This window comes from Mesitornis unicolor, unplaced genomic scaffold, assembly GCF_000695765.1.
Source record: "Mesitornis unicolor isolate BGI_N332 unplaced genomic scaffold, ASM69576v1 scaffold10231, whole genome shotgun sequence".
In the NCBI taxonomy this organism is placed as follows: Eukaryota; Metazoa; Chordata; class Aves; order Mesitornithiformes; family Mesitornithidae; genus Mesitornis; species Mesitornis unicolor.
This window is the reverse complement of record NW_010161685.1, coordinates 26,230-46,614: the sequence shown is the minus strand read 5'-3', so window position 1 is coordinate 46,614 and position 20,385 is coordinate 26,230. Positions and strand designations below refer to the sequence as shown.

The window sequence follows — 20,385 nt, the reverse complement described above, 5'->3', positions numbered from 1 at the left end:
ATCCAGTGACTTTGGAGAAGCAGATGGATGAACTGCAAACACTGCTTTGTCCCCTTTTGTATAAGGAGATGTGCTTTGCCTTTGTGGCTTTGGTTTGCTGTTGGCCAACAGGAGGTGGTCACTGTGGCCAGGAATGGCTCCTTGCATTTTTAAACCGGTGGCTGTTTCTTTTGTAGGCTGAGTTTGTCATCCATTGTCAGAAGAGGACGTGGAGCTACTCTTGGTATTAGCCTGCCAACTGAAATTGAGGGAGCAGCCCATCAGTGTGTAGCTGGGAGGTGGGAGGGAATGTGGCAAACGTGACTGGTGATACCTGGGCTTCCAGTCCTGCAGAGTTTGCCTCCTGGAGAGAGCGTGAAGACATGGGTTTGACTCAAAGTCATGGGTTTTGTGGCTATTCTGCTTCAAGCATAGCTCGACATCCGTGTTTGGTGTTGCTCACTCAGCGTGGTCCTGCTGGATCTTCCACAGTGACGGGAGAAGCAGGAGGAGCAGTGGTGGTTGGCAGCCTGGCGTTCCCCATGGGGACGCTCAGTTTTGCAGTGAGCCTCTTGGGCTGTTGACAGGTCAGGTCTGTTGACCCTCCTGGGCACGCCGTGGTGAGTGTTTAGTTATTTACTAAAGCCTTTTGAAGTGAAAGTGGCTGGATGGGGTCTGAGGCTTTTGTGTGCTGGTGGGTTGTGTGAGAACCTGTGCTGGGGTTAGCCATTAGCTGATTGTTTAATTATTTGGCTCTGTAACTAAGTAACTAAATGCCTTGAGCCTTAAGATAAGCAGCTCTTTGTTAAGGTTTTAATGAATGGAGACAAATAATAATAATTTAAAACCTAAGGAAGTGAAAATCTCTCGTTTCAGTGACTGAATCTTGAACAGAAGCACGGTTTGGAATATAATTGCGTGTATCATAATAATCTGAAATAGCACATTCAGAATGTCCCCGGTCCTCTATTGTGGTCATGGCGTTTATATAAACATTATTTACTCCATTTGATGGCTGGATGGCATAAATCATGCTGCGAGACTGTATGAGCAGGCAAAGACAAAGTTCCCAACTGTTTATTTAACAGCAGCGTGGTTTTCCATGGGGGTATTGTTCAATAGCTCCACCTATAAAGTTAAAACACATCGTGTGCCCTGCTATTACAAATAAGGATGTAGCTGGGAGCAGACAATAGCAGGAGCAACCTTGCCTCCCTTGTGAGCAAACGCGCAGCATCGTTTCCCTGGTGCGCCCAAAAAAAGGGGAAATAATCCCAAGGGCAGCCTCGGGGGAACCATCCATTCAATGGTGCAGTGTGTGCTTGAGGTCAGAATTTGTCCCTAAATTTCGGAGCGGTGTGAAAATCCTGGAGGGAGGGTTACCCTTGCAGCGTAGGTTGTTTATGTGCTGCTGGGAATTTTCTAACAGTTGACACTGGTTGAATTTCGCAGCGAAAGCTGTTGGGCGGGCTCGTGCCTCAGAATCCCACCTGTTCTCTGTTTGCTTTTGGGCACCATTTCAAACCCACACTGGAAAAAGTTTATAGGCAAACATTATAAAAAGTGACAGTCTTAAGTGCTGCTACATTCTCGTTTGGCAACACAAAGGCTTACCTGAAAGAACTCACTTTTCCCAAACATGACTTCATTATTTCATGACAACGCTTTGTGCTCTATCTTCCCTGATACTCGAGAGAGAAAGAAATGAAGGAGGAGAATATTGACCAAACATTCATACTCATTTGAAACTTTGTTTTTTCTTCAGTGTGTTAGTCATTTTCCTTGCCAAAGGATTTTCATTTTGTAGTTTTGAAATTGAAAATTTAATTTTGAAGTTGTATGTGAACAAGTGATCTACGCAGGAGGATGCTATGACCTGTGTGACCATCCTGCGAGACTCCTTCAGAGAAATCTGCTAATGCATTTAAAGGAGGGTTGAGTTATCGTCACCCACGGTGGCTTTTAAAAAGTTTTAACCAAAGACATTTTTAAAGTCTCCTGTACGTTGTTGGGACAACGTAAACTCTGTAAAAGATTTTCTTTGCAGGTAGAATATTACAAAGAAGTCTTAAAAACTTCAAAGTCAATTAACTAGCTGGCTTCAGCTGCTTTCTACAAGTCTGACAGTGGAATTGGAATTAAAAAAAAAATCTCAAAAAGTCTCAAATATACTCATTACTGTTATGAAATACATGTAGAAAGGAGCCCTAATCTCTGGAAATTAGATTTCTGACAGCATAGTGTAGTGAAACACCTGCATTGCGGATCTGTGGCTTTGACTGGATCAGCAAGACTGAATTAGTTTCTAAGGAGCTGTGTTGTAGCTTGTCCTGCACTTTGAGATGGAACTGTGCACGCTAGAAAGTTGTTTTAAAACCTAAATCCAAGAATCTTTACAGTCTCCATAACTGCTCTTGTTTAAATGGTTTTATGCACTTCTCCTGGCCATCATCCTGGTGAGATGCAGGTGTCAAATCTGTTGTTTCCCCTAAGGGAAAAAGCCAGGAGAAGCTTTGCTTGCTTTGCAAGGGCACATCCCTAGGTCTGTGCTCCCTTTGCTTTGGGGAGACTCTACCCGAAATCCCTGAAATTGCACAATTCCAGGGTGAGTGGGAGGAGAAACTGGGCACACTGTTTTCAAGTGCCTCAGTGTAACCCAGTATTTAAATACACAAGTGTCCCACTGTGGTGGCCACTTCTGATACTCGATCATGGACTGCCTAGAGATGGAAGGGTCCCACAAGGACCATCGAGTCCAATTCCCTGCTCCTTGCAGGGCTACCTAAAACTAAACTACTGTCACAGTAGTTACTGGAGCAATTGGGCTCTAGTAACTTAAGGCAGATGTAGTTCTTAAAGCACTTCTTTGCTGGAGGGGAAAAAAGAGTGTGATTTGACGTTCTTGTTATTTGATTACCAAAAGGAACCATTTCATTCTGACCTTGTGGGTACACTGCGACTTTGAAAGCTTTGCTTGTGTTCCTGGGTTTCTGGTGTGTTCTGCTCCAGAGAGGCTGTGAAATAAGAAATGTAGCAAAAGAAAATAAAGGAAAAAGTTACTGTCTCGGGGAGCAGAGTTGGCAGCATAGAAGGCAAATGTAGAGACTTTGGGAAGAAAAACAAAGGGCATCATATATGCTGTGGATAGGAACTCGTGTTTATTAGCTTAGCTAGTAAAGAGGTTTTTGGCTGTCCTTTACTTCTGACACAGCTCTTCTCGGTTTGTTTTTTTTATTTATTTTTAAAGCAACTTGTGAAATCAGATGGGGAAAGAGAAATCTTCGTTTTACTCGTAGACGCAAATGCTTAGATATAAAACTGGATTTTGCTTTTTGGACACCTCTTGGCACCTCTAAGCCCTTTGAATTAGCAGCACTCACCTCCCCATCTGTGACCAGCGAGAGGGTTGTGCGTTTGTGTGGCCTTGGGACAATGCACGTCCCGTCGAGGGGAAATGATCTTTGTTTGTGGTTCAGCTCTTGAAAGAAAAGCCTATCCCATACCTGCATATGCTTTGCTTTTATGAGACAGATTGCTGGGCTAATCTCAATGCAGCTTTTTTTTTTTTAAAATTGAACATAACTTGATTCCTATGGATGAAAAGGGCCTTCACTGACTTGTGTTGGAAATTCTCTCCTTTCCCTCTTCTTTCTTCTTTTTTCCTCCTTTCCTTCCACCTTCGCAGAGCCGCCAACCAAATACCAAATCTCTCAGCCAGATGTATATTCGGCACTTCCAGGAGAGCCGCTTGAGTTGCGCTGTCAATTGAAAGACGCCGTCATGATCAGTTGGACTAAGGATGGGGTCCCCTTGGGGCCCGACAATAGGACAGTGATTATTGGGGAGTACTTGCAAATTAAGGATGCTACACCCAGAGATTCGGGCCTCTATGCTTGCACTGCTGTTAGGACTCTAGACAGTGATACTCTGTACTTCATTGTAAATGTTACAGGTGAGTGAGTTCAACACAGGTTTTTGCATGTAGAAGCTGTAAAATGTGATATAAAGACACATTGTGATATAACGGAAAACAGCCCACTTGGGCACAGTGAGTTGAGCTGAGCTCTGTAGTTATTTCAAGTATTTTCCCCCTTGTCCTGACCCTAAACCAGACTCAGTTTGTGTATATATACTCTTTTTACTTCGCGGGATCCATAGTGATTAACAGCTGCTGAATAGCCCTCTGCTTTATGCCATTATGACAGGATTAAATTATACAGAGTCGCTGGGATGATGATAAAGCCAGGAGAAGGAATACAAGGTTTTTTTCCCCCATCAGAAGAGGGAATGAGATCTCCTACATCCTTTAAGTTTAGAGATAAATCATTTTGGACACACTCACTTTTGCTCAATTAAATGTTTTTAAGAAAAATAAAAATTATAAGTGGAAAAGAGATTTTTGGAGTTAGCAACCTCCCTTTGAAAACTCCATAGCACTTCAGGATTATCAGCTAGTTTTGTTATAATTTTATAAGAACAGCACACATTTTGTGGCTGGATTTTCTTTTCCTATAGCATCTGCACAGCAAACATAGCATCTGTTCTCCTTGATAGATAACATAAGATGTAGGTGTCAGTTTATTGTCTGCAAAAATAGGCTGGTTTAAAGACTTGGTTATTTTTAATGCGCAGATGCTCTTTCCTCGGGGGATGATGAAGATGACAATGATGGGTCCGAGGACTTTGTGAACGACAGCAACCAGATGAGTAAGTAACGGCCACCTGCCAGAAGTCGCTACCAAGATCCACCTGGAAAATAAATGTCCCATCTCTTGCACTCCTGCCTTCAGACCTTCTTGACTCTTCACTGCATGGGCTGTCAAATAGCGATGTCTTTGTCTTTCTCCACTTTCTGTTTCACGTAGTTGGAAAAGAAAAAAAAATAAACTAATATTCTTTTAAACACGCTTTTCTGGTCTGTACTTTCTTTCTCCCTTCTCGCTAGCTTTTCTGCCGTCTCCTTTCTTCCTGAGTTGACACTCAGTCTTTGTCTGGTTTAGACTCTCATGGATGAACTAACTTTTCCTGAATCTGAACTGAAATTTAACAGAAGAAACAAAGATCCAGCTCACTTGGTTAAAAGGCGGTGTGGAAACTTTAAAAATAAAATTAAGTTGTAATGAGGCAAATCCTTCAGTACTTAATCTCGGCAGAAATCTCTCCAGGGAGAATGAATTTGGAGACAGTGAGGTTCTTTTGCATGCAAAGGACCTCGAGGTTTGTCGCAAAGAAAGCAATCCAGCTCTAAAACCACATTTTGTGTTACTTATGCATGATGAAAATGGGCTAAAGGAGTCTTAAACCTATCTGAAAGTTGAACTTCAGTCCCTTTAGAGAATTTGGAAAGCTATTAATAGGCTCTAAATAGAGCAGTCGCTAAAGAAAAAAAAGATGTAAAATTCATATTGGTTCCTTATGCCCCTGTGCACTGTTGCAAAAATCCCTGCGGTGACTGGTAGTTTGTTATTGCTCATGTTTTGTAAAGTCAATAACACACAAATCCTTCACGAGGGATGTCAGGTAGTTAACAAACGCCATACCCAGGTCATATATTTGCTCCTCAGCCCGATCAGTAATCGGCAGCTCTGCTGTATGCCTGAAATACACTTGTGCAGGTGATAAAGTATGAGCCAGATTTCTGCTCCCCTGGTTAGTCACTGTTGTATACGACTGCCCTGGGTCTGAAGCTGTGAAACCTTAGATGCTATTTAAAATGATATAAGTTCTGAGCTGCTGGTTTGGCCCCTGCCATCTGTTGGTGTGATTAACCCGGGCTGATGCACAGGTGCAGCTTCAAGTGGCTGAGATTAAGCAGCTGCAGGCTGCTTTGACAAAAGAATGCGATGGCAAAGATAATTGGCAAATTTGGAAAAGGCACCCTGCTTTTGAAAGAAGTGGTCTAGGCGAAAGCCACCAACCCAGGCAATAGGTTTTGCAGTTTCCCTGAAAAGGGCTCAGTGGTAGAAATTCTTTTTGGGAAGCATCCCTGTGTCTGTTGTCACTTTAGAGCTTTATTGGCCTTGCTTAGAAAAGGGTTTTGCACTATTTTGGGTGTGCTAATGAAGACAGTTGTGCTTCTGATCTGTGCTGATGGCTTCGGAGATTCGCTGTGAGCACAAGTGGGTTTTGGAAGTGCATACAGCAAGAAAAAAGAAAAGGACCTGTAATGTCATGGTAACAATTTGAGCACCTCCACGCAACAGGGAGAGCTGCCCAGTGGTGTTTGTAGTAAGGCTCGGGATCTTCTTGTAGCCCAGCTCTCATCTGACGCTGCTGTTAATCAATCTTGATTCGGGAGCTGGTGAAAGGCCACTGACAATTTCCGCCTGCCAGGGCTGGGGTGTGTGCTTTCGCAGGGGTCAAGCGCACTTTCCCTGCTCAAAATGAAAGATGTCTCTAGAGCGTAAACGCTTCCACATCTTGGATGGCTAGGGGGGAAGGAAACTGCAAGAAGATGGATTGCTCCTGAGCAGTGTTGTGCAGACACGTCTTCAGGAGGTTGCTCTTTACAAGGTGCCCACAGACTGCTGGGGCTTCTTGTGGATGGGTGTAGGGAGCAGCACAGCCTTCCTCCCGATGGCTTCAGCTCCTTGTGGAAACAGCTGGAGCCGGAAGAAGAATAGTGGCACCGCATCCCTGCGAGCAGTCTGTTTTCAATGAAAAGTTGCATCGTAGTAACTCAGTTGGATTAAAGCAACTTTGCTGAAAAGGGTTGTGACTTGGCAAGATCAGCGCTGTGTGAAAGTTGGGGGTGGGACTTGGTGTGGTGTGTTTGCAAACCATTGAAGCTTGTGTATCCAGTGTCTTCTAAGCCTTTCCATCAGTATTTCTCTTTACTGAAAAATCAGTTCCATCAGCAAGTTTCATTACTGAAAGAGTGGTCAAGCACTGGAAGGGGCTGCCCAGGGCAGTGGTGGAGTCCCCATCCCTGGAGGGGTTCAAGAAGTGTCTGGATGTGGCACTTGAGGACATGGTTTAGTGGCCATGGTGGGGTTGGGTTGACGGTTGGACTTGGTGATCTTAGGGGTCTCTTCCAACTTTAATGATTCTGTATTGTTTGCCATTCCACTTCTAGGTTTAATGTCATGTCCAAAAAGACACATCTAATTTAAGAAAATCTTGCAAGACATTGAAAAGAGGAGTCGAGGAGTAGTCCAAGCCCTCCTTGAGCTTGCCATGTGGTGGCCAGTGGTGTGTAATGGCCAAATGCCCTTTATCCCCTTCTCCTGCCTGGGAAAGTCCAGGCCCTCACAAGAGTCCCTGGTTGCTGCTCCTTAACAGAAGACATCTTTAAGTGTTTCCTGAATCAGGGTTTGGGCTTTGTAGATCTAAAACGATTTAACCGATAATTTACATACAAATTACAGCTGCGATCATTAAGGATAAGCAATGGAAATTGCCCTGGTTATGCCTTCACTGATGGAAACAAAGGCCATAGTCTTCAAAGGTTGTTGCTTTTTGATGAAACAATTCTGATAAAGTCCAGCTGTCCTGGCATGTTAATTATGATGTGATGAGGCAGGAAATGGCTGTAGTGCCTTCCACAGGAAACCGAACCTTGGCATTCTCATTCCTGCATATTTAAAACTAAAGCAAACATTTTAGAGCTGTTTTATTTATGGTGGTAAGTATTCTTTCAAATAGATTTTCAGGGGCCAAGGTTTTCAGATGCAGGCTGTTGAGGAAGTCTAGCCTAATTTTCAAGGCTGCCTAGAAAATAGAACTGCTCTTGAAGTTGAGGGAGGTTTAGGTGGCTCCGTAGCTGTGAGAAGCAACTCGGTTTTGGGAGAGGAGGGTGCTTGTGTGTACTCACGTGTGTTTGACTGTTTTCCTTCTGTGTATTTTTAAGTAAAAGGCATGCGTAGCAGATTTCAGTCTGCATTTGGTGTCCTAGCTTGACAGAGATTTTAACTGTCTGAAAAAACACTGTGGTAGATTTGTTCCAGACTGCATCCTGAATAGCTTTTTATTACTTCCAGCTTTTGTTGAAGGGATTAGCGCTCCTGGAAGGCGCAGGATTGGTTCCACTGCAAAATATTCCCCTCTCTCCACAAAATGGCTTTGTTAGCAACTCAGTTTTTCCCTTTGTTGCTCTCACCTTGCTTCTGGAGGGCCACCTCCATGGCTTTTTCTCCATCACGTTCACCTGGGACTTTCTTTTACAAAGATAAGGGCTGATCATCATCAGTTCCTATACGTTATTGGTACTTGTTACCTCATCCTTATCATTTTTCTGGGAGGTAGCCCTAACTTAAAGGATTTCTATAAACCTGGCTTGGTGCTGGCAAGGCAGCAGCTCTTGTGATGGTTTCCGAGGTCCACCAGCAGCAGTTTATTCTGGAGACCCCTGGGTAGCCCTGGAGATGCTGCTATTCCACCTTGAATTTTAGTCAGACTGGAAGCTTTATGGCTTTTTTTTTTTTCCTTATCATCCTTTAAACAATTTCTTCTGGGCCAAGCAATGGCAGATTGGCACCAAGAACAAAAAGGATCTAAATGTAATCCACATGCTGTTCTTTTCATGCCTTGAAGAGTTTCAGAAAGGATGAAACAAGGTTCAAATTCATCAAATCCTGTGGAGTGGAAACCCACTCAAGGGAGCAGCAAAAATTGGATGTTGCCTAGAAGTGTTTTTTAATTAAAGGTCAAATACAATAGTAGTGAAAACCTTGGGGGGATTTGATGTGGTCATTTCAGGCGCACTATTGCCTGCTCGAGGTGCTTGTCAGGCAGGCTTGGAGTCGACTACTCTATTTCTTTGTATTAGATAAGCCCAAATAAAAATTGAGGAGTCCTGAAGTGAAGTGGTCCCCTGGGCTGCCTAATTTCAATTTCGCATGCAGGAGATTTGCCTGATTAGATGTAATGTATTTGCAGTGGAGTGCAGTGTGGGTCAGCAGGATATTTTCTTCACTAATGAGAGCTCTAAAAGCAATCAGGAATTCCCACCCGTTCCCCTGCTGCTCGTTACTGCTCTGCGCTGGAGCCTGCCCTCTTGTTACTGTGAACTTCTTAGGAGTGGTGCTACCTACTTCCACCTGGTAGCAGGGATGGGATGCGATGGACTCGGCTGGAAAAGGAGTCGGTGCTTGGTGTTTCATACTCGCTAACTAAGCTCATTATTGGTTTTAATGAATCTGGATGTTTTTCCTCTTGGGACAAATAGAAGCAGGAAAAGGCACTTTTTAGGATATAATTTAATCTATAAAGAAAAATGTTGTTTGTTAATCAGTTTGGTCACTATATGAAAGCACAAAATGAGGGCGAGCATTACTGTCTGTGTTGCTGCTGCCTTTTCCCCTTAAACATACGAGGAGCTGCCAGTACACGCTGCTACTACCTAGTGAAAAATGGGAGGATGTCTTGGAGCGTTTTCAGCATGTGATGTCCTCATGTTTTTCTCCAAGCTCCCCTGTAATTCAGGAGCACTGCAGGTTATGCCGATGCGAGGGGCAGCTTTCCAAGCAGAGTCTCTCCTCCTAGCCCAGGGAGTTTCCGTTTCCCCCTCCTTTCTCCGTTTGTCTCTTCTCTTCATTCCTGCCTGCATCCTCCTGGCCTCTTCTCTGCTCTCACCTCTTCCACTGAGCAAAGTTTTTCCTCTCTATGCGTTTGTTGTATACGAGACTTATCATAGTACTTCTTTTCCAGGAGCAGAGATTTTTAAAGGGTGAGGGTTGATGGAAAGCGGGGTTATATTCAAGAAAACCAGAGGATGAGTTGGGCTATAATGACACTGTTTAGTAGTTGACAGGTTATGGTTGGACTTGATGATCTTAAAGGTCTTTTCCAACCAAGTGGTTGTGTGATAATGCAGTAGAGACCTGGCTGCACAAAGTTTTGGAAGCTATTGGTGTCGTGATCCTGACCAACTCAGATGCCCTGGTCCAGGGCTGGACCCTGATGGGAGCTTCTCTGAAGCTTCATCCACCCATCCTGGGGGCAGCATGGCCATGGGCGAGCTGTGGAGCTTGTGGTCTGGAGGTTGTGCTTGCCAACGGCTGCATCCAAGCTTTTCATGCTCTATAGGTGTGAGAAGGTGCAGGTAATGGATGTGATGAGAGGTGGCCCTGCTGGTTGCATATTGCTGGGTTGGTGTTGTTTGTTTGGGGTCAAATCTAGGCCCTCTGCTTCATTTGTGGTACCAGTACAACTGGTTCAGATGGTTGGTTGGCTTTGACCTGCCACAGTTTACTTTGACTTTGTGGGAATTGTGCTTAAGGCCCAATATTGGTCACCGTATGTTGCCTGATGGAAGATGTTTAGCGATCCAGAGAAAATATCCTTTTAATGTATCAGTACCAACATGTAATTCTGCCTTTGCCTGGTATGTTTGTAATGTAATTTGGCCTTTGCGTGTAGTAGTTAATTCCTTTGGTTGGCTTTGTTTAAGGTCTTCTGTTGTTTTAATGTGATCCTGGTTTTAGCAAATAACGTTACAGTGATTTTCCTTGCATGCCTAATTCACTTTAGTCCATGTAACAATTTTAGTGTTGCAGTTAAATTTTCAATAGTTACCTGATTTTCTATTTTGATTACATGCACAAATTTGCTTTGCTTTTCTACTTCATTAATTTTAACAGTAATTGCCACTTGGGGCAAAAAAAAAATAATCACTTATCGTTCTTAGCATCATTATAAGCCTTGCTTTTGGAATGTTTTCTTTATACTGAGACAGACGTTGTTAAAGGGTTTATTCCTGCATTTTCTATCCAGCTGTATTTTTATTTAGAGAGGAGGGTGGCAGGATTTCTGAGTTTGCACTGATTGTAAGAACTGCTATAAATATTTGAGCAACGGAAGAGTTTATTTATAGTGGAGTGTAAGGCTGCTAATGAAGGAAATGAAACAGGGCTGAGAGAAATAGAGTTATTTTTCTGGACCCCTCTAGCCTTAAAAATTCCACACTAATCTGAAAACTCCATTGTAAAATAAATCAATGTTTCCTACTATTAAACAGATCTTGAATCTTTCACATTTTAAAAATTGCTATGGTAGGACAACTGAAGCGACGCCATGAAGACGCTGTGCAATGTAGCTAAAGTGTTGCATGGGTCGAGAGCATGGGATAACCTTGTATATAGACTTGTTTTTCCAAATTTACTTACTGGGGGGTAAAAACAGAGGGGTGGTTGTGTGTTTTGTTCTGCTGTGCTTGCTGTGCTGGTACATGACACATTATTTAGGATGTGGATGAGATAGGGGATCTCCATGCGCTCCTGATGCTGCTCCTGTGGGCACAGGCTAGGCCAGAGCATGGGGAGGGTGACTGAGAGCTGGGAGAGCCTTCCCAGGAGCTCATAAAAGTGATCACTTTGGTAAATATGGGCTAAGAGAGACACTTTTGTTTTGTGCCATGGTGTTGGACGTCACTGAGCACTTGGACTTCAACAGGCTTATGAGAATGGGACATCCCTGCCAAATGATAAACACCACTGTTGAGTTCTGCTGATCACAGAATCACAGACCGTTAGGGATTGGAAGGGACCTCAAAAGCTCATCCAGTCCAATCCCCCTGCCGGAGCAGGAACACCCAGATGAGGTTACACAGGAAGGCGTCCAGGCGGGTTTTGAATGTCTGCAGAGAAGGAGACTCCACAACCTCTCTGGGCAGCCTGGGCCAGTGCTCTGTCATCCTCACTGAGAAGAAGTTTCTTCTCCAATTTAAGTGGAACCTCCTGTGTTCCAGCTTGTGCCCATTACCCCTTGTCTTATCATTGTTTGTCACCGAGAAGAGCTTGGATTCTTCCTCTTTGGTTAAGACTTCAGAAATAAATATATTTCAGTGGTTTCTATGACAGTAACAGCACAGTTCTTGTCATGCCAGGCAGGTAGGTATGTGTATCTCCATAGCAGATGGGGAAAGGTTAAGACTGGTGCGTCCAACAGATCTTCTGACTTGGTCTGTCTGGCTTCACAGCCAAGGTCCAAGAATTCAGAGTCTGCTGAGCACTCACAGTAACTCGAGGTCAAAAAGCATCCAATCACTTGCGTCTGCTGAAAACCCGGTCCCTCTGTCTTACTTGACATACACAAAACAAAGGATATCTGTGGTTAATTACTGGCATTTTGTCGTAAATTATATAGCCAAAGCTGGAGGCTGAGCCGTTTGCACAACTCTGGTCGATGCTTGTGGCGTATCATTTCCAGTCATGTACTCTTTCTAAACCACGCTTAAAAAAACACACGCAGCTGGGTTTCCAAGTACTGATATTTCTGGACATTTCTCTTTGAAACAGGGGCACCCTATTGGACACACACAGATAAAATGGAGAAGAGGCTACACGCGGTGCCGGCAGCCAACACCGTCAAGTTTCGTTGTCCGGCAATGGGAAACCCAACACCGACCATGCGATGGCTGAAAAATGGGAAGGAGTTTAAACAAGAGCATCGTATTGGTGGATACAAGGTACGTTCTTATGGTGTGATTTGGCAGTTTTTGTTCTTGACTGAGGCTGTAAAAAAAACCAAACCAACCAGAAACAAAACTCCCAAAAACCCCAAACAAAAACCCACAAAACACAACCCAACAGAAAACCAAACTTGCTGAAGTCAACAGAAAATTTTTTAATGGCCTTGGACCAAATGTAGAAGCAAAAAAAATAATAAGTAATTATTATCTTCTGGGAAGGGTGGGTGGTTTCTTTGGCAGTTAGAGAGCACTAATTTTATATGGTTTTTTTTCTCATATTCAGGCTTGTAGCATAGCAGTGCAGCTAAGGAATATTCATAGAGACTTATTTGGGAAACTAAAGACTGACTTTGGAAAGCAAAGTTAAGACTATTATACTCTATTAATTTTCAGCTGCATTGATAAGAACATGACCGTCCACTCTGGTGATTGTAGACAGTTTAATAAAGGAAGGCTTGGAAGTTGAAAGTTATTATTTTCTATGGAGTTTATGGTCTGTGAAACTGAAATGGGAAGCAGAATTTGAGGGAAAGTAACAGCAATTACTTACAAGGGCTTGTTTGAACTTTAAACAGCTTCAGATTAGATGTTTCATTCCAAATTGGTGGTTACTGATTAAGAGAGAGTTTTAGGGAGGCCCGCTAGCTCTGTGGGGCAATGCACAGACCTTTCACCTCCTGGGATCTGCCTAGGTCAGGTCAGAAGTCAGGATAGGGTCATCTTATCCTTGCAGGGTATGGGAGCGTGTGACACGGGCAGCAAATTCCCTTCTTACCCCGCATTTCTGACTTACCGTAACCTCGGCTGCCAACCTTCTGTCCGTGGCTTTCTCAGCTACCCAACATCTCAGTGACTCCTGTCCAAAGATGAGAGGTTTCTGAGTGAGTCACCTTGTGTCACAGTTGGAAGTCCCAGCCTAGAACTTCTGCTGAGGAGCTCAGAGCAATTTGTAGTGCTAATTAAGACAGAAGTTAACTGCCTTTTCCAGGCGATGCAGTAAATTCAAGACCAAGTTCTTGCCACTGCCTTACCCCAGATATTGCAGTATTTTTGGGGTGCCACATTTTGCAATGGAACCAGAGTGTATATTTCTTTGTGTGCTGTTGACTCGGATCCTGCTTGGTACATAAAAGCCCGAACTGAATGTTTTCCAGTGCAGAGGAGGACAAGCCATAGTCTCCTTTCCTCACTCACTAGATTTACTGTAGAAAGTGTCAGTTTTTCCAACATTTGTGCTAGCGAGTGAAGCCCAGAAAGTCTCCCTGCATGAACACTAATTATCTAAGTAGACTTTTCCATCTATGTTTGCTTACACCATAAATTTCTGTTGCTTGTGAGTGTACACCTGGCAACACCTTCCGCCTTTCATAACGCTGTGGAGTGTTAACGAATTGGCTTCAATTCAGTGATTTTCACCTTTCTCAGTGCTTTTTTAAAAACAAAAAAAAGCCAATTAAAAAAACCCACTCAAACCAACAACAAACTAATCCTGTCTTGGAAAATAATAGTAACTGCTTTGGTGCTAATGAAGACATTATTTGGACACTTTATATCTTATGAAGGGGAAATGCAGATATCACTCTTGAAAACCGTGCAGGAAAATGTGCGTCTTGCGAGGCAGGAGGGAGAGACCCGATCTCTGGTTTGGGAGGGTGATTTTTGGCAGGGTAAATCAGCCCATGTTGGGCTCCATCCTGCCACTGCTGGCCTGTGTTAGGGATCTGGGTGAGCTCATTTAGATTTGTGCCCATTAAGTGGCACAAATTAAATTTTTGCTCATGTGTATTAAACATATACAATTTCCTAGGTATGTGTGTGCTCTGGGAGGAAATCACAGATGCCTGTTTCTAAAGGCAGCTGGAGAAGTGAAGTATATACCTATAATTCAAAGTCATAACTTCTTACATCTTTTTGGTCTAAAGGAAAAAAAAAAGGGGAGACACAGCTGTGGCTTTTAGACTTTCTTTTCTTAGTAATATATCAATTTTTAAATGATCTGGTAGCATTTACTTATCATTGTCATTCTGCATACCAAATCTATATATTCTAGATTCTGTTGGTGTTTTGAATAACCATCTTTTTAAGGTGAAAGCTTGTTTTCAGTGAATGGATGTTAAAGAATGAGGCCTCCAGAGCTTCTGGAGGCTGCGTCCTCTTCTTGTTAGTCGGGCAGGATAAGGTCAGTGTGGACTTAGTTCAAAATTATTCCAGAATTAAGAGGTGATTGTACTTTCTTGACACCTCTATCCTGACAAACTTGTAGTGGAGGAATCCTCAGAAAGGCCTGAGTCTCTCTATGCTGGTCTGTGTTCAGCCAGACATCACAGCAACTCGTGATAGTTCTTGTATGCCAGCTTGTCTTGAACCTGGGTGTTGCTAAATGTGAAGCATTTCTGCTGGAGATCTTCGTATTCATAATACTTTGAGTGACCAGAATAGCTGGAACCAAACTTGGCCACATCCGCCATCATCAGTTGATGTAACACCATCTGTCCCTTTCGGAAGAGGCCATCATCCCTTGAAGACTTTGGGAACAAAGTAAAGGGAAGGAAAACATGAAGCTTTCTAGTAATCCTCCAGCCACCTCTCTCCTGCTGCCTTGAGCTAAGCAATCTCTTCTCTCTATCGCAGTCAGATAGTGGCCTGTAGCGCTTTGTCCCGTGACCGGGGAATGCCTTGAGTCAATTTGCACTCGGGCAGGCCAGCAGAAGGGTGTACGTGCTGGCCAAGATAGCTTCCCCTGCGAAATTCCTCCACCATGACTAATCCTGGGTGGCGAATTTCAAAATCAAACCTTTAATGATTTTTCAAGGTATATCCAAAGTTCCTACAGCAAGGAGAAAAAAGTGAGTTACTGAATGTCTAAACCTTCTTATTTATTAAAATCTATCCTTAAAGTGGTGATAGCTCTTGCTTGTGCATTTAAAAGCATTTTATAATACCTTTGAGTGAATAATCTAAATCCTCTATGTGAGACCACAGGAGTCTTTGCTTTCCTGTACACCACCCGGAAAGCAAATGTACTTCTATCAGCTGTTACTGTTTAAGCATTAACAGGTGTGTGTTTTCATGTATGTGTTTTGATAAGCTTCATCACTACAGTCATCTTATATGCATTTAAATTCAGCCAGGCAAATACAGAGTAAAGAAGGAGTTCTGACCCTATAGGATCTGTAAAACTCTATGGCTTTTGTATGGATATTCTGCACTTGTTCTCTCAGACAAATGCTCTTCAGTATGTCTGAACAATGCTGACTTTGTGGGAAATTGTATTTTGGTTTCTAATCCTTCTTTTGAAATCCATTTAAAATTAACCCCATTTTGCCGCTTTTTGCTAAGTGGCAACTTTTCATGGTGTATCTGTTCGCAGAAGACATGCATTTTAAAATTAAACAGAATTGTCCACAATTTTTATATGATACTCCAAAAGCAAAATGTTTCTATGAAGCATTGCTCGCACTTTCCTAGATTTCTGACCAATATTTATTGGCATTTTGATTCCAGTTTAGGTTTCCCACCTCCAAGCTGTACCTTAAGGGTACAGTTGTGTGCATTTGATATTGATAATTTAGCTTAAAGATTGAATTGTTTGGAGAGAATGTTTGGTTAAAGATTTGATGGAGAAGATGGCTAAAACAGCACCTCAGTAATTTGCTAAAAGTGTCTATGACTAGTCAGGAAAAAAATATGTTGAGTTTTTATTTATTATCTCAATCCTTTTGGAACTAAAATACCGGTTTTGGGTACAATGCACAGATAAAACATGAAAATAGGTATTGCAAAGCAGTAAAAACCCCAAAACATGGCAAAAGCAGTTATTAAACTGTGTTGACAAAGTATCAGAAGGGCCAAGCTGTGATTGGGGATGCTTCGAATGTGGGTTTTTTTCCCCCTGAATTTCCCTATATCAGGAAAAGGCAGTGACAAATTGGAAGGGGTACCTTGAAGACCAGATGATGGAGTGGGTGAAACTGTGTGGGTGTTCTCCAGGATTTCCAAAGAACTCAGTATAAAGGGAACAAAACAGTAGAAACAAGAGGATAATACCCAGCAAGGAGCTAGTCAGGACATGGTTTAGTGGGCACGGTGGTGTTGGGTTGACGGTGGGACTTGACGATTTTAGAGATCTTTTCCAACCTTGATGGGTCTAGTCAGGTTGGGGAGCTGGAAGAGTCTCTCACAACTTATCACTCTCTGGCTGTGGACACTCGTCCTTTGCTGGACCCCACTTGCCTGGTGAGGATGCTCTTGCTTTCAGCAGCTTGTAGCTGCCCTCGTGTTTTTTCCCCCTGGATTAGTTCACATGAGCTCCCTAATATGTTCTGTCTGCCAGACGAGCTCAAGTCATCTATGTGAACAGCTTAAACAGACCCAGCCGATGGGAAACTTCTTAGGGAATATTTGCAGAGCTGTAGGACTGGTGCCTTGAGTTGGAAGGGCCCTAGTGTGCAGCCCGAAATCTGGCTTTATTGGGAAGAGGCACATTAATTAAAAAGACCACATTAACAAAGCCTGTCCTATCAGCTGAGTGGTTGCAGGGCCATTGCATGTCTGAGAATGAAAGGTTCACTTTGGGAGTCTTCAGCGGGAGAAGATGCCGTCATCCCCAGCAAGAAGGGAGGCTTTTTTGGGCTTTGTGATGCTGCTCTTGTAACCAGCAAGCGCCAAGCCAACAAGCTGAATCTAGGTGGATCCAGATTCATGACATAAATCCAGTTGTGTGACGATGTGTCATAAATGCTCTGGGCCTCTACAGCAGTTGTTTACCTTAAACTGGAGAGGCTTAAGCTGTTGTTTTATTATTAAAGATATTATCTTTCTCTTTGGAGTTACAAGAAGGGAAATTGCACAAATACTTTTGAATATTGCCATCCAGTATATCCACTTGTGGCTGTAAGTTCATTATGTTTCCTTATTGAATGCTAAACAAGCTCTTGTGTTTTCTTATCAAATTAATTGCTTGCAGCTTGTTACCAGTTTTTATTTTGTTTTAATTTTCGTGGAACCATGATCTGGTCTTCCTGTTTTGCAGTCAAATCGGTTAAAACAGTTGCTCCAATTCTGAGAAATGTGATGTAACTTGTAACGGCCAAAAGTTCAGGTCACTTTGACCATGTCTCCCTCAAAATAAAGGGAAGTAAAGAAGTAGAAAGAAGTAAAGAAGTAAAAAGAAGTAAAGAAGTAAAATATTCAAAAAATATTCCAAAAATATTCAAAATTTTTCTGCAGGGCATGCAGCCCTGTGTAGCCTTTTCCTGCTGGGTAAGGACCTACGCAAGGGTCAGGCATGAAGCAGGATTTCAGACCCATACCTCTAATGATTTTTTAAGAATATATAGTTACTGGAAGTGTCACTGAATGGTTCATAAATTTTTTTTGGTGTACTGTGCTGAATTACTACTTTCCATTTGGCTGATTAAAATGACTGTACCAGATCGTATTTTTATTCCATTTGCTAAAATACATCCTTTACAATTTAAAAGTTGTACGTTATGGCTACGTAATGTTAAGATTTTTGAGCGCTTTGTCAAAAATGTAATGCTAAAACAGGGAATTAGTGGATAGCCAGCAAAAGGTCATTTTGGGAGCCAATTTATGATGCAGGAAATATATATGTATACCGGATGACTCTATATCCTTCCAGTATTGGGCTGGATCCTATTTTCTCCAAGACTGATGCCAGCGCTCCTTTTGAGTTCAAACAGGAACAGATTCAGCACCTTTAATACCTTCTGTCCAAGGAGAGTTGTATGAAATAAATGGATATCCTTATGCTCTGTTTCCGTAAGGATTTTCTTCAGGCATTTTTCATGAGGCAGCATCTTCATTTCTTTCTTGTGGTACCCCAAAGCAGTGAGAGATGTGGCCACTCTGTTATCTGTGTGAGAAATCCCAAATATTGCCCTGCTGTAATTTATTTCTCCAAAATGCAGGCTACGTAATTGAGACTTAGATGTTAAGGGATCGTATCCACCCCATATTGCTGGTGGGTAGTTAATATTATCCGATGATTGTTTGGAGACATATGAGAAATATCCTGAGGGCGTGATTTCGCTTTAGAGTGGATTGAGAGGTAAAGCCTGGTAAGGCAACGGCTGCTAATTGGTGTCATCCTTGTAAGTCTGGTAGGACTGAGCATGCACCGATGTAGATTTATAGCAAAATGCATGAAAGCTTTCCCTGCTGCAGCCGTGCTGGACCTGATCAGGAGTAAACCAAGTATTTCAGTGTCCGGAGGTGTCAAATGAGCGCAGAGGCTTTTAAACATGGATTACAACAGGTTAACTATTCAAAACCAGGGTTTTTGGAGGGGAAGAGGGTGAAAGATTGTGAGTGAAGTTGCCAACCTCTCTGGTTACAACCCGCCAGGTCCGCAACCAGCACTGGAGTCTCATCATGGAGAGCGTGGTCCCGTCGGACAAAGGGAATTATACGTGCATAGTGGAAAACCAGTACGGATCCATCAATCACACGTACCACCTCGACGTCGTGGGTAAGTGAAACTGTCCTGTGCAGGACGATGGTTTTAATTATTGAGCTTCTCTTTTTAAACATTTAGAACTGAGCTGATGCGTGTTGCATTTATTTTGAAGGTGATTTCATGGTAGTCTCAAGATAAGATTTCAGTGCATAACCATACATATATACATATTCATCTGTCTAATGTCTGTAGGACTAATCTACCCATGCTTTGGCAAAGGTATAATATCCATATGTACAAGTGAGTTCTTGTTGCTGTGGTACACCTACAAGCTTACCGTGATGAACAAATAATAAATACTGATGCAATTTTAATCATTAGTATTACAATTTAATTATTACTAGTACAATGGTACTAACACCAATTTTAATAACTTCAGTTATGACAACTGTCAAGTTTTAGATTGCTGTTGTTATACCTGAAACGATTTAATTTTTTATGAAAAGCTTGATATTGCCTTTGGTGATGCTAGTGCAGATCTGGAGCTTCAGGAAAGGTACTTCGGATTTATGGCAGTATAACAGAAATTTGACCATAGCCCATTTTGTGGGCTGAAACATAGGTGGCAAAAATTGTGAAGAAATGGTTTTACTTGAAAAATTCTAAAAAGCTGTCTGAATTCTTAGTAGCAGCAATTTTTTCAGGACTATGAAGCATGTGCTTAGTTATATTAATTTAATAATACTAAAATCCTGTTGACTTTAATAAGGCTTACACACTTAAATATTTAGCTAAATTAGGGCTTGAAATCCCAGGAATAAGTTCCGTTCACCCCTACTCTTGCTGATTGGCCTGGATGGGTGTGAGTGGTTTTAGTGACTCTGAAGGCATTGCTGCCCAAAAGTAATAAGCTTGGCTGTTCTGATAGGACCTGCTGGCAGTGCCTTTGGGGATCTGAGCAGTTTCTATGTCTTAAATGGGTTTTGCTCCCTCCAGGCTTGTGGGATGATTGGAGTGTCACAAGCTCTGTGAATAAAACTTTGAATCAATCAATATCGAAAGGAAAAATGAATGTGATTATTGTAAGCAATTTTTGGCTGGTGGCTGACAGCCCAACTTATCTTCTGTGCAGAATCTTGCTGTGAGTTTGGGTTTGTGTGGCCAAAAAAGTGACAGCATTTTCATTTCTTTAGTCCTTGATTGTTTTTTACATGAATGAAAATGCATCTCTCATTTGTTTTGGGTGCTTTTTAAAAGCAGTATCTTGGTTTGTCTGGGACCACTTAAGTCTGCAGAAACCCTCAAATCCAAAAGAAGACAAGTGCCAGCTTCTCAGGCAGCAAGAAATGAAACTTTTCTCCATGAAAATGCCAGGGAGAGCCAGCTTTTGAGGAGCAGAGGAGGACAAAGATAATTTTGTGATGGAAATGCCATCAGTTTAAGTCTTCAAAGCCAGTCTGTGAACCACCCAGCTCACCTCTACTTGGTTTTAGGCAGTCAACACTGAAAGCAGTGAGGATTTTTTATAGCCTTGGCAATATCTTGCCATCCTCGGTAGAGAGAGCTATGGGTGGTG

The 20,385-nt window shown here is 42.5% G+C and overlaps 1 protein-coding gene across 1 annotated transcript in view; it reads left to right on the top strand.

The window, feature by feature from the left end:
• The window catches only part of LOC104547622 (fibroblast growth factor receptor 2-like), a 51,767-nt gene that overhangs the window by 9,884 nt on the left and 21,498 nt on the right, over nt 1-20,385 (top strand). The window contains exons 2-5 of the mRNA XM_010193405.1: nt 3,665-3,931; nt 4,612-4,686; nt 12,216-12,385; nt 18,758-18,881. Of these exons, the coding sequence (XP_010191707.1) occupies nt 3,665-3,931; nt 4,612-4,686; nt 12,216-12,385; nt 18,758-18,881 (636 nt within the window). The remainder of the gene's footprint in view (nt 1-3,664; nt 3,932-4,611; nt 4,687-12,215; nt 12,386-18,757; nt 18,882-20,385) is intronic.